The sequence below is a fragment of the Taudactylus pleione genome, unplaced genomic scaffold (assembly GCF_031769625.1).
Source record: "Taudactylus pleione unplaced genomic scaffold, aTauple2 ptg000648l, whole genome shotgun sequence".
Classification (NCBI taxonomy): Eukaryota; Metazoa; Chordata; class Amphibia; order Anura; family Myobatrachidae; genus Taudactylus; species Taudactylus pleione.
Window position 1 is genome coordinate 258,557 of NW_028285050.1, and position 14,947 is coordinate 273,503.

The window sequence follows — 14,947 nt, forward strand, 5'->3', positions numbered from 1 at the left end:
GCGCCTGTGTCATAAGTAAAGGGCCGGCTGGCTTGACCGTTAAAGGGTGCTGTAACCCCCAAACTACACTCCAGTCCAAACAAAAAAAAAATTATTTTCTGTGTTTGTGAATTGTGTGCGCAGTAGCCGCACGTGCATCAACAAAGTAGTGCCAAGCGTGCGCCTGTGTCATAAGTAAAGGGCCGGCTGGCTTGACCGTTAAAGGGTGCTGTAACCCCCAAAGTACACTCCAGTCCAAACCAAAAAAAAATTATTTTCTGTGTTTGTGAATTGTGTGCGCAGTAGCCGCACGTGCATCAACAAAGTGGTGCCAAGCGTGCGCCTGTGTCATAAGTAAAGGGCCGGCTGGCTTGACCGTTAAAGGGTGCTGTAACCCCCAAAGTACACTCCAGTCCAAACCAAAAAAAAATTTATTTTCTGTGTTTGTGAATTGTGTGCGCAGTAGCCGCACGTGCATCAACAAAGTAGTGCCAAGCGTGCGCCTGTGTCATAAGTAAAGAGCCGGCTGGCTTGACCGTTAAAGGGTGCTGTAACCCCCAAAGTACACTCCAGTCCAAACCAAAAAAAATATTATTTTCTGTGTTTGTGAATTGTGTGCGCAGTAGTCGCACATGCATCAACAAAGTAGTGCCAAGCGTGCGCCTGTGTCATAAGTAAAGGGCCGGCTGGCTTGACCGTTAAAGGGTGCTGTAACCCCCAAAGTGCACTCCAAACCAAAAAAATATATATTTTCTGTGTTTGTGACTTGTGTGCACTGTGGCTGCACGTGCATCAACAAAGGAGCAGCGCCAAGCGTGCGCCTGTGTCCCATAAGTAAAGAGCCGGCTGGCTCATTTCTTAAAGGGTGATGTAACCCACAAAGTGCATTACTCTCCAGCAAAAATAAAAAAAAAATTTCTGTGTTTGTGTGCGCTTTAGCCGCACGTATATATCAATATAACATAAATGGAGGACCAAACTTTCTCCGATAAAAATAAAATAGGGAAAGATCAAGAACCACTTCCTCCTAGTGCTATTGCTGCTGCTGGGAGTTGTTCATCATCCCAGAGAGGAAGTAGGAACATCACTACTTTTACTAAACAATTGACCCTCCAACAGTCCCTAGCGATGAGGATGAAGTACGACAGCAGTCATCCTGAAGCAAAACGTATAACTGAGGCCTTGACTGCCATGTTGGTGTTAGACGTGCGTCCGGTATCCGCCATTAGTGCAGTGAGATTTAGACAATTGATGGAGGTAGTGTGTCCCCGGTTCCAAATCCCGTCTAGATTCCACCTGCATTCTCAAAGCAGCAGCGACAAGCGTGCGTCTGTCTGTTAAAGGGTGGTGACACCCTCAAAGTGTGCTATACAAACAATAAAAATATTGTTCTTTTTTTTTCGGTCTTTGTGAAATGTGTGGGCTGTAGCCGCACCTGCATCGTTAAAGCAGCAGCGACAAGCGTGCATCTGTCTGTTAAAGGGTGGTGACACCCTCAAAGTGTGCTACACAAACAATAAAAATATTGTTCTTTTTTTTTCGGTCTTTGTGAAATGTGTGGGCTGTAGCCGCACCTGCATCGTTAAAGCAGCAGCGACAAGCGTGCGTCTGTCTGTTAAAGGGTGGTGACACCCTCAAAGTGTGCTACACAAACAATAAAAATATTGTTCTTTTTTTTTCGGTCTTTGTGAAATGTGTGGGCTGTAGCCGCACCTGCATCCTTAAAGCAGCAGCGACAAGCGTGTGTCTGTCTGTTAAAGGGTGGTGACACCCTCAAAGTGTGCTACACAAACAATAAAAATATTGTTCTTTTTTTTCTGTCTTTGTGAATTGTGTGGGCTGTAGCCGCACTTGCATCCTCAAAGCAGCAGCGACAAGCGTGCGTCTGTCTGTTAAAGGGTGGTGTAACTCTCAAAGTGCTCCAAAAAATAAAAAACTATTTTTTTAATGTGTTTGTGACTTGTGTGCGATGTAGCCGCACTTGCATCCTCAAAGCAGCAGCGACAAGCGTGCATCTGTCTGTTAAAGGGTGGTGACACCCTCAAAGTGTGCTACACAAACAATAAAAATATTCTTCTTCTTTTTTCTGTCTTTGTGAATTGTGTGGGCTGTAGCCGCACCTGCATCCTTAAAGCAGCAGCGCCAAGCGTGCGTCTGGCTGTTAAAGGGTGGTGACACCCTCAAAGTGTGCTACACAAACAATAAAAATATTCTTCTTCTTTTTTCTGTCTTTGTGAATTGTGTGGGCTGTAGGCGCACTTGCATCCTCAAAGCAGCAGCGACAAGCGTGCGTCTGTCTGTTAAAGGGTGGTGTAACCCTCAAAGTGCGGTCCACAAACAATAAAAATATTCTTTTTTTTTTTTCTGTCTTTGTGAATTGTGTGGGCTGTTGCCGCACTTGCATCCTCAAAGCAGCAGCGACAAGCGTGCGTCTGTCTGTTAAAGGATTACATCAGTGACAGCATCCAAGTAGGCATGTCAGACAGTCCGTACCTGTACTGGCAGGAAAAAGAAGCAATTTGGAGGTCCCTGTACAAACGGCTCTATTTTACCTGAGTTGCCCCCCCTCCAGTGTGTACTCCGAAAGAGTGTTTAGTGCAGCCGGGAACCTTGTCAGCGAAAGGCGTAGGTGGTTGCTTCCACAAAATGTGGAGAAGATGATGTTCATAAAATGAATTATCAACTCTTCCAGGGAGACCAGCCTCCAGAACGTACAGAGGGACCTGTGGTTCCAGCGGGGACGAATTAATACTCTGTGAGGATGAGGATGTACACACTGAAGAGGGTGAGGAATCGGTGGATGAGGAGGATGAGGATGACATCTTGCCTCCGTAGAGCCAGTTTGTGCAGGGACAGATTAATTGCTAGCTTGTTTTGTGGGGGCCCAAACGAACCAATCATTTCAGCCACAGTTGTGTGGCAGACCCTGGCGCTGAAATGATTGGTTTGTTAAAGTGTGCACGTCCTGTTTATACAACATAAGGGTGGGTGGGAGGGCCCAAGGACAATTCCATCTTGCACCTCTTTTTTTTCTTTGCATTATGTACAGTTTGGGGCCTAGTTTTTCAAACTGCCATCCTGTCTGCCACTGCAGTTTCACGCCTAGATGGGTCACGTGTTTGTGCCGCCCACTCGTGTCGCTTAGCATAGTCATCCAGCTACCTCGGTGCAACCTTTTGGACATAAAATCACTATTGTGAGGTGTGAGGTGTTCAGAATAGACTGGAAATTAGTGGAAATTAAGGTTATTGAGGTTAATAATAGCATAGGAGCAGAAAAACCTACAAATTCTGTGATTTTAGCTGTTTTTATGCTTTTTTTCAAAAAAATACAGATCCAAAACACAAAACCCAGAACCCAAAACACGGAATGGTGGTTTTGGCAAAACCAATCCAGATCCAAAACACGAAGAAAGATCCAGATCCAAAACCAAAACACAAAACACGAAAAGTGGCCGGTGCACACCCCTAGTACAAATACGTACCTTTTGGTCCATATAGAGAGGCATAGCAGGGCTTGTGGCAATATGGCTTACCATCATGCTGAAATGAAGAAAAAAAAGAAGTTAAATGAAAATCTTGTCATTATTTGGGATATTACCAGAGGGTCAGAGAGTGACAAAAGGCTGTAAACAATGATTATTGATCATCAGCGCAGTGGCCCGCAAAGCCATTTTATAAGCCTGGATAAGTGTTTCCCCTCCTACCTTGAAATTATTTAATGAGAAACTCTTCCATGTGTTCAACATGGATTGGATAGAAACCACATTAGAAAAGGAAGTCCGTGTCTCTACATTTTTTAACACATGAGAGAGCTATATTCATGCGTCATTTAAGAATACTCAATGGTATAACCTCAGTGAATTATCTAACGACCATCCGATTATTTTGGAATCCTGAGTACAATCTATAGAAGGATATATATATATATTTTTTTATTTAATTTAATTTAGCGTTTGCTGGGTTCTCGGTCTCATGACTCCTATCTCCTATTTTTTGATGAATTGAATTGGGAACCTTACTGGGACCTCTACTACTGTGTTGTAGGATGACTTAATTAGTTATGTTCTGCTAAATTTTCTACTGGGTTTGTATTATTATTGTGTTGATTTTTGTATTATCTTTAAAAACATACGGTTTTGTTTTCAAATGTAAAACTGGAATTGTAACATTTATGTTTCTTTTTTCTGTTTGTCATGTAGGCATTTCAATAAAAATGATTTAAAAAAAAAATGAAAATTTTGTTGTTTGGGCATATTCACATGATTTCTAAATCCAACCGCTGACCGTTGCATCCTTCCCCGTTCATGCCAATAATGTTCTGTTTGGATGGCAGGGCAGAGCTCTCAAGTCAGGATTCAGACAAAATCGGGACAGCTGGAAGGTATACTTGTGTGCTGCACTAATCTAATAAGAACGTTGAGTCTATCTGCTTATTCCAAGATGGCGCAAAAACTACTAAACTGATTTTACTGAGAACTGCATCATTTTGTAGTGGAAACTCCTAGAAAAAAACCTGCACTTTGTTTAATCTCGATCCGTCAAGTTAAAGCTGAGCAATAACAAAACCAAAATGTATTGACTTCAACAATGCAAGAGATAGGTGTGGCAGAGGTGCTTTGAGTCCACATTCACTTGAATAGGATAGGCTACATAGCAGTCTGTGCACAGAGCACACAGTGACATTGGTGTGAGTGGTGGGTTAAGGTGCTGCTGCCACCGGCCTAAACAGCCCTGCTGGTCACGTGGGACACTCCTGCGACAGAGCCCCTGAGCAAAGAAATACAGAATGTTGCTGCAGTGTACGGCCCCTGGGACGGGATAAGTATATCCAGCCAACCACCCCTCATCCTCGGTTTACTAAGTTTTTACTCATACATCCTACTACATTCCCCCACTGTTGACCTCTTCATCAGGAGGGGCACTTGCCTCATTTGATTCCCCCCCCCCCCCGCCCATCTTCACCTCTGAGTAAAGCTATGGGGCCAAATGTAATAGGGTGAGAGTTTAGAAATTGTGTGAGTTTAGCAGCAAATGCATTTTGGAGATAATACTCGACCAATGTGAGAGGCTACTGCTAAACTCTCACCCTATTACATTTGGCCCATGAGCTGTCTTTATCATCACATATCTTTACTATGGGCCTGATTCAGAGATGGATGCATTTGCAGAGCCGCACACAAGCGGCTGTGCAAGTCCGTCCTTCTCAGATGCAAATGCAGATGGAAGTGTCAGACACCTGTTTGCTGCATTTGCAATCTCAGCACTGTGACCAACATCGCAGGCTTGGATCACCAACACGACTGATGGTTGAGATGGCTGCTCCTTCGGTCAGGCTGTGGGACCTGAAGCTTCCCGCAGTCTGACCGGGTGCTAGTCACATAAGAGGCCAGGTATCTGCGTCCACCGACTCAGACCTTGGCCTTGTCCCCTTTTTGGAAATGGTGACCAGGCACGCCCCTGCTCCGCCCCCCCAAACGTTGCAGTATGTCACCCATGCTGCGACTTGGGTGGTCTGCAAGCGAGATTGCAGGACCCGTTCTGCGTATGCGCAGACTCCTAACCATCAGAGATGTATGTTCATCATCAGATGAACGTAGACCTCTGAATCAAGCCCTATATCTTTACTCCAGGACACATGTAGCTGCACTTTTTACGCCTTCTAACAGTAGTAACTATTCTAACAGTAGTAACTAGAAATATGATCTACTCAAAATAGGCTGCATCTCCAGGAGGCATGCAATGCTCTCTTACTGTCATTCAGTTGTATTTGGAAGCACCGGATCCACCTCTCTGCATGTAGTTGGATGCAAGTGTAAAAAAGTTTTACTGCACTTACTGTATGCGTAGTAACACAAAAAATAATTTTGCTCTTGAAAATTGGAATTACAGCCAACTGCAAATGTGGCCCACGATGCAGCAATACCCACTAAATTTACAGCCTAATGCCCACTACTTATAATGTCATGCATAACAGCTCAATGGACACCATACTATACTTTTCCATGCCAAAAGCATGTGCCCAATTAACATCTTCATGCCCACACCAGCCCTATGCGTGCCACACACAGCCTTTTGTTCATTACCATACCCAGCATATATACCATTTTGCCAACATGACAAGTCTTGTTCCCACCACAGTATCAGCCATATGTGCAGTAATGAAGTTTCTTGCCCACCAGTTTCATAAATATCACATACAACTATGTGTGTAGGTTTGCCCACAAATCAGCCTCACATTTCAAGTCCACCAATATATGTAACCGTAGACCCCAGACAGTTAAACCACCAGGGTATCATGTAGGGGTATCACAGTAGTTCTATATTGTAATTGTAACATGTGGCTTCTGCTTGTTACAGATTGTGGGGCCTATTCATCAACACTAAAATAACGTTTTTAAGGACATTTACCTTAAATAACGTTATTTTGGTATTCATGTAGCCACTTAGCACAGTAGATATCACAGATATCTCCTTGCTAAGTTCCCCTGCGTTAATTTCCACACTCCCCATACATTAGTATGGGGATGTGGAAATTGTGGTATTCATCAAATTCCGAAAATTATGAATTTTCGTAATTTGATGCAGTTACTATTCGCCACTGTGAGGTGGCAAATAGCAGGTGAAACTTACCTGTATCCGCATGTGCAGGTCCCCCGACGAGTCCCTCCGGTGCTCTGCTCCATCCTCAGGCTCCGGAGGCTGGTCGGACATGTGTGCTCCCCAGCAGAGCACAAGAAAGTTTAGACAAAAAAAAAAGAAGGTTTTTTTTTACTCTAATCTGTCATGTGGTCTGCTGGGAAACCACATGACAGACCAGCAGGACGGAGCCGGAGGCTGCTGCGCGGACAGGTAAGTCGGGGGGGGATGGAGGTGAGCAGAGGGGGGAGGGGGGTGGGGGGGGTCATGGGGGGTACACAAACTTAACGCATCTGTAGGCAGTGCTGCGCATGCGCTGGTTTTACAGATGTAACAGCGCATGCGCAGCACTGTTTCCAGATGCGATAAGGTAGTTTAGGCAGGGAAAAGTATCTATTTCCCGAAAAGCTGTCATCGCAAAAATTACAGCTTTTCGGAATAGATACTTATGGAGAGGTGGAATGATGAATTCCACCTATAATTAGGTAGAACTCCATGCGAGTTCTAAAGCTAATTATCTCCCGAGAAGTGAAACAACTTACTGCTGTGAATGGGGAGTAACGCTGAAGTGGACAGAAAGATAGGTTGTCTTCACAGTAGTATTTGCAGTGCTGACCATCAAGCCAAATGACATAAAGAGGTGGCTTGGGGGGGGTCTATTCATTATGTTAATTATTGGGGTCTGAACGGACCCCGATAATTAACACACTAACTTGCCGCGAACGCCTGAGCAATTCATCATTGAAAATCAGCTGTCTCCACGAGTGGCTTCACTGCTCCTTTTGGAGCAGTTAGACAAGTGCACATGCATGACTTACAGGTCACGCATGCGCACAAGAGCCCTCACGTCCGGCGGAAGGAGCCAGACAGGTGTGGAGGGATCCGAAAGGACCCATCTTTGCAACCCTGGACTCCTTCCCATAAGAAAGGAGCAGGTTGCAACCCAAGAGCGGGAGCACTCGCCATCTGAAGATGGCGAGTGGTCCCGCAATCAAGCTCATGTGTTTTCGTAGCTTGATGAATACTGTCCTCATACAAATGTATAGGGACAGAGGGCCATTCCAGGGGAGAAAGGTAAGCAGGAGATATCTGTAAAATCTCGTACTTTGCCTTCTTGATGAATGGCCCGAACACTTAATTGCAGGTGAAAATTTTCATTTTCATAGGCTTTTGTAGAAATTAAGTGATGATGAATAGACCCATTGGTGAGCTACTAGTTGGACAGCCCTGGTCTACGTCATTAATGATTTTCTGGTCATGGAGTCACCCAATATGCCCTCCATCTTTGTTCTTCTTCCTCCATTGATCATTTTTGTTGATTTGAGTTGAGTTTTTAATTGTCTCCATTTAAAAGCTTCCCTCAAACAATATGCCAGGGGTGTACAGGGCCACCAAGAGATCTGTCTGGCCCAGTGTATGAGAGAATGTCTATACTCTGTTGGGCCTTTATAATGACACTTGGGAACAATATAATGACAAATGGGAACAATAAAAAGATCCAAGGTAACATATAGTAAAAATAGTTTAAATGTCTGTCATCAATGCTACACTAGTACAATTTATCCTTGTCCTACCTCTTATCTGTAAAAACAGCAGCATGTTTTACATACTGTAATTGGTCTTCTGGTAAGTGCACATTCCACACTCTCCCACCTCCTCATACCTTTTCCATTTGCTTTTATGGACTTTTCCACAGGAGACGCACAAGGACAATATCTATCTTCAACACTTCAAATCTTCCATACCAATGACTGTAATAGCTTTTATCTAACTGCTTTGCACATGATGCATTTATCTCTGAGGATGTGGCATGATACTGTGTCAGCTGAAGTTGTCAAGCGTCAGTAATGCAGACATTGACTGTGCCAACATAGACTTTTGTTCTCCATGTTTGTCTCAGTACTATGAATAAAAACTTACTTATTAGTTGGGTATTATATAAATATTATATAAATATACGTACTAGCCAATTCTCATGGAATTTCCAGGGGACTCCCAAATTTTGGGGGATCTCTCCAGGACCCTCTAAAGAGGACAGGAGGAGAAGTTCACCATAGCAATCAATCAGCTTCTAGCTATCATTATGTCCTTGATAAATGACAGCTCGATGGTTGGCATGAAATATAAGTATTACAGACATCCAATAAACCATAATAACATTCTGTGTATTTTTATTGGTTTGTTACATAATATTCTCTACATCTTTAGTGAAAATCCAAGAAAACATTTCAATGACAGCTGCCTCTCGCTGGCTTGACATCAATAAACCCTTTTTGCAGACAGGGCACAGGTTCTATCTGAAATTATGTTTTATGCTATGAAATCATTTCCGTTGCAATTTAAATGATCAAATTACAGTATTAAATTAACATGGTAACATGATGTGAGTCTCTCATTGTATAATAGTGTACATTTGTGGTTAAATATTCTGCTCTGGTTGTTTCATGTTTCACTATGCACATGAGCAGGAGTGAATGCCAAAACTAGATTACAGGCATAATCTGCTTGGCACTGCCACTAGACATTAAACAGCCACCACCACCACCACAAAGAAAGCGGTATTGTGCAGAGTTGACATGGAGAGCCACTGTGTGCCTTTGTATGTTTGTGCGTGCATGTGTGTTTGCGTGTGTCTAACAATGATCTTGTTAGTATGGACCTCTGTGTGATAATACTGATCTTAACAAACAGTACTGTGAATGGTGAAAAAATTATTATTTATCAAGCAGCTAAAAGTTTTATTCAATACAACTGAATTTGGGGGAATTATCACAATATTGCATTTCATGATCAACATTGAGTCTGAATTTTAAAAGTGTTTTTCACTTCATAGAAGAGTCCCAGTAAATTCCCTTCTATGGCATATTTTCAGATTTTTGTAATTGTGACACCATAAGTGGGGACATGGCTAATCCGTTATGGCAGAAATTTCCCATACCTGTGGCGAGTGGCCACATTCCCAGGGGCATGTCTAGAACTTCTCAAGTACTATGCTTCGCCTAACTCCCTTGCATTGATATGCAGCACTCACTTAGGGCTGGGACAATCCTCCAGAATTCTGACTATCCAGGGACGTATCTAACCCTTGGCCAGGATGGCATTCTCCAGGGGCACTGCCCAGCGGTGCCACCCTGTTAGAATCTGCGGTTAAGCAGATAATTTTAGTTGCTACTGAGACACTGCATTCATTCCTATCTGTCTGTGTGCTGATCTCATGTGTTCAGTAATTGCTCTCTGTCTCTGTACAATATCAGCTGCACACTAATTGATTATTTTGTCTGTGTGCACAGGCCAGGTGCAGGGGTTTGTCATTAGGGAGGCTTACAGGGCATGCTCGGATTGAGCCCTGTGTCTGTTAAATTGCAGCCAGTCCTTCACTCCATGCTGGCGATAGCGTTCCTTGTGCCGCAGCAAGCCAAGGCATATCAGCCCTCAAGGCTGCCACACAGCCCAAAGGCTGCATCTCATCCACGGCCCACAGGCCGCAGCAAGCCAAGGCATATCAGCCCTCAAGGCTGCCACATAGCCCAAAGGCTGCATCTCATCCTCGGCCCACAGGTTACAACGAGCCAAGTCATACCAGCCCTCAAGGCTGCCTCACAGCTCAAAGGCTGCATCTCATCCTCGGCTAACAGGCCGCAACTAGCCAAAGCAGACCAGACCTCCAGGCCACCACACAGCCCAAAAGCTGCTTCTCATACCTACCTCGCAGGCCGCAACCAGCCAGCCATCAAGGCAATCTCACAGCATAAAGACTGCATCTAGTCTATGGCCACTACCTCTATCCTGCCTGACTAACCCTCAGCTCCTAACACACCCATGGCAAGGGGGCAGAATCAGGGATGCCGATGTAACTGTGGCGTAGAGTCCAGGACCAGGTAGTTGGTGGCGCTTGCCGGCGGCTGCCTGGTACAATGAATAAAGTTTGTTGCTGGTGAGACAGAAGGGGGTACTGGCTGAAGAGACAGAAGGGGACTGGCTGGAGAGACAGAACAGGGGCTGGCTGGAGAGACAGAAGGGGGTGCTGGCAGTAGAGACAGAGGGGGCTGGTCAGTGAAATTGAAGGGGTGCCAGCTGGAGTTGTAGACACTGTGGAGCTGGAACTGCAGAAACACAGGGGATGAGTGTCACACGCCGGCCTGGAGACCCCAGTATCAGACCCCGTCGCTTACCTGTGCGGGCGCTGACCCTCACCCTGTGTGTACGCTCCTTCCTCATCTCTCAAGGCAGTCTCCGCTGTTGTCCTCTGGAGGGTCCCGCTGCTGTGCTGCTCCCACGCCGGCTTCTGCTGACCGCTGGTCCCCGCTGACTACCTCCAGGAAGCGCTGTCCTCCGGTCCATGGGTGCGGCCATCTTGGATTGCCCATGTGACCCCACTACCACCAATGAGGAGCCTTCTCCTTCTCTCAGCCTGTCAGCTCCCAGTGTCCACTACAAAAGGATCCCCAATGCTCACACAAGTTGCCAGTGCAACTAGTTTCTTAGTTTAACTAAGCAAGCCTTCCCACTGCGCTCCAGCCACTCCACGTAGCCACTCAGCTACCAACGTCTACCCACGGCTATCCAGCCGCTCCACGTAGCCACCCAGCTACCAACATCTACCCACGGCTATCCAGCCGCTCCACGTAGCCACCCAGCTACCAACGTCTACCCACGGCTATCCAGCCGCTCCACGTAGCCACTCAGCTACCAACGTCTACCCACGGCTATCCAGCCGCTCCACGTAGCCACTCAGCTACCAACATCTACCCACGGCTATCCAGCCGCTCCATGTAGCCACCCAGCTACCAACATCTACCCACGGCTATCCAGCCGCTCCACATAGCCACCCAGCTACCAACGTCTACCCACGGCTATCCAGCCGCTCCACGTAGCCACTCAGCTACCAACGTCTACCCACGGCTATCCAGCCGCTCCACGTAGCCACTCCGCTACCAACGTCTACCCTCAGCTATCCAGCCGCCCCACGTAGCCACTCAGCTACCAACATCTACCCACGGCTATCCAGCTGCTCCACGTAGCTTCCTAGCTACCACGTTACTGCCGCATTCCTCAAACTCCTGTCAGTTCGCTGCACCCTCTCATGCGGAGAAACTTCATTAAGCCAAGTCTCCTCCAGCGAGCGTCTGCGCCAAGTAATACAGATCCAAGGCCCAGTCCGGGAACACAGCTCCTAAATTCCACGCTTGTGACAATGAGGCTGAAGATAACTAATGGGTAAATTAATTTCTATTTAGTTTTTAAAGTTATAAGTAGAGTGTGTAATTAATCCAGAAATATGGGGGGGAGTCCCTTACTTTGCCAGGGAGGCTCAGACAAGATACATCACATAAATCTTTACAGCTGGAAGGCATGGCTTGAATATACTTCATTCCTTGGAGCCCTCACTCTTCTCTGTATTTAGCAGGGTCATAGCACTGAAGTATGTATAGTTAAGTATAGTTTAAAGATAACAATACGTGTGCTTCTAATATAGTAAGAGGAGCAGAAACAAGTGCAGCCATTTCATTCATGTTTTAATTGGTGTATTATTTTTTTTCTATTTTATTCTGTAACATTTTACTTTTTTGATCTATAAATGATGGATGCCTTGTGTGAGGATTGTAATAAAAAAACAGGATTTTGGTGCTTACCGATAAATCCCTTTCTCCGATTCCACAGGGGACACTGGAGTCTCAGTACAGTTGGGTATAGATGTGGGATAACCGGGAGCTGACACTTAAATAAATCTGAATAGTAGCCAGCTCCTCCCCCTCTATACCCTCCTACAGGTCAGTCTTAAGAAACTGTGCCCGAGGAGAGCTGGAAAATAGAATAATAGAGGAGAAGAGAAGCTAGAACATACATGAACAAACAAGCAAATATGCAAACAAATCAAGCATACCTTGAAGAAAAACGACTGTCCAAACAAGGAAGAACAATAGCCAATGCAGGTGGAACAGCGCCGGGTGGGCGTCCAGTGTCCCCTGTGGAATCGGACAAAGGGATTTATCGGTAAGTACCAAAATCCTGTTTTCTCCTTCATCTACCAGGGGACACTGGAGTCTCAGTACAGTGGAGACGTCCCAGAGCTCACATCCCGGGCGGGAGAGCACTGAGAACCCTGCAAAACAGCATGGCCATACTGTGAAGCAGATGCCGCAAACGTGTCAAAATGGTAATACTTTGCAAAGTATGCCGGCCTGACCAAGTGGACGTCCGACAAACCTGGGTCAAGGAAACACCGCGGGCAACCGCCCAGGAAGGACCCATCGAGCGCGTAGAATGCTCTGTGAAGTAGGAGGTTGTTCTGATGCAGCCAGATAGGCTTGTCTGATTGTCAGACGAATCCATCTAGAAATAGTTGCCATAGAAGCTGGCCAGCCCGGACACGCCATATCATATCGAACAAACAGCGTATCCGACTTCCGGAGGGATGCAGTCCTATCAACATAAATCCGAAGAGCCCGGACAACGTCTAGGGATCTGGAAGCCAAAGGATCATCTTTAAACACTGGAACCACAATCAGTTGGTTGATGTGAAACGCAGACACTACCTTAGGCAAAAAAGATAACTGCGTACGTAGCTCAGCCCTATCCTCATGACAAATGAGGTAAGGTGGACGACAAGAAAGCACCCCTAGCTCCAACACATGCCTAGCAGAGACGAGCACCAAAAGGAGAACCACTTTCCATGATAAAAATTTAGGTTCAAATAGGGAAGACTGGAGAAAAGAGAGAACCAAATCCAAATCCCATGGGGCTGTTGGAGGTACAAATGAAGGTTGTAACCTGACAACCCTTGTAGAAATGTCTGGACATCCGGCAATAATGCTAGTTTCTTCTGAAAGAAAATTGACAGAGCCGATATTTGAACCTTCAAAGATCCCAGATGAAGACCTGCTGATAAACCACCCTTTAGAAAAAGAAGCAGCCTGGCTAATTTGAATTCTGATGGTAGCGCACCCTTGCGTTCACACCAAGAGCCATACGCCTTCCCTATACGATGATAGTGCTTTGGGGTAACTTCCTTTCTAGCCCTTAACATAGTAGGAATCACCCTGGAAGGGATACCCTTTCTTCTTAAGATAGCCCTTTCAACAGCCACGCCATCAAACAAAGCCGCTTTAAGTCCTGATAGTTAAATGGACCCTGTTGCAGTAGATCTTCTTGCAGAGGAAGAGGCCATGGGTCATCTATCAGTAGAAGATGTAGGTTTGAATACCACGCCCGTCTGGAGCCACCAATAGAACCTTTACCCTTTCTCGTTTGATTATTTGAATCAGACGAGGAAGAAGTGGGAGTGGTGGAAACAAACTGAGACCACCAAGGAGTTGTTAGGGCATCCACTGCCACCGCCTGTGGATCTCTTGTCCGTGAGCAGTAAAGTGGCAGTTGATGGTTCAACCTCGACACCATTAGATCTACCTGAGGGAGACCCCAACGCTGAATCAGTTGTTGAAACACCTGTGGATTGAGCATTCATTCTCCTGGATGAATGTCTTGTCGACTGAGATAGTTGGCCTCCCAATTTTCTACCCCTGGGATGAAAATTGCTGATATCCCTACAGCAAATTCCTCTGCCCATAGAAGAATGCGTGGCGGACTGAATCTTGGTACCGCCTTATCTGTTGATGTACGCCACAGCCGTGGCGTTGTCGGACTGCACTCCGATGGCACGGCCCTTCAACAGAGGATGTTCTACCTGAAGAGCATAGAACACGGCCCTTAGCTCCAGAATGTTTATGGGCAGTACCGCCTCCAGTCGAGTCCAGCGGCCCTGAAAGTGTCACTGCCCCCCATCCTCTCAGATTGGCATCTGTGGTGAGGAGAATCCATTCCCACATTGAAAACTGCTTGTCTGCCAATAGGTGAGAGGAATTCAGCCACCAAAGGAGAGATGTTTGAGTTCTGGGTGACAGTTGAACTCACTGGTGAAGAAAAAGGTGGGACCCTGACCACCGAGAGAGGAGGACCAGTTGGAATGGACGGGCATGGAACCCCCCCATATTGGATGGACTCAAAGGTTGCAACCATCTTCCCCAGAAGGCAAATGCACACCCTGCGATGAAGTAGTATTAAACGCACCATGTGTTGGATGGAGGTAGCCTTTTCCTGCGGAAGAAATACCTTCTGCTCCACTGTGTCCAAAATCATCTTTAGGAAAGGCAGACGCTGAGTAGGCTGTAGATGAGATTTTTGGTAATTCAGGATCCATCCGTGTTGTAACAAAAGACTCTGTGTTACCCGGATGTCCTGCAGTAATTGAGTGACTGACAGAGCCTTGAGAAGCAGGTCGTCCAAGTACGGGACGATAGTAACCCTCTGAATCCGAAGAAGGGCCATCATTA

General features: G+C 45.9%; 1 protein-coding gene across 2 annotated transcripts in view; it reads right to left on the minus strand.

Annotated features, from left to right (window-relative positions):
* LOC148478870 (cysteine-rich protein 2-like) overlaps positions 1 to 14,947 on the minus strand; it is a 217,725-nt gene that overhangs the window by 69,229 nt on the left and 133,549 nt on the right. For both annotated transcript variants that reach the window (XM_088455266.1, XM_088455267.1), the window contains exon 3: positions 3,464 to 3,521. In XM_088455266.1, coding sequence (XP_088311392.1) covers positions 3,464 to 3,521 — 58 coding nt within the window. The remainder of the gene's footprint in view (positions 1 to 3,463; positions 3,522 to 14,947) is intronic.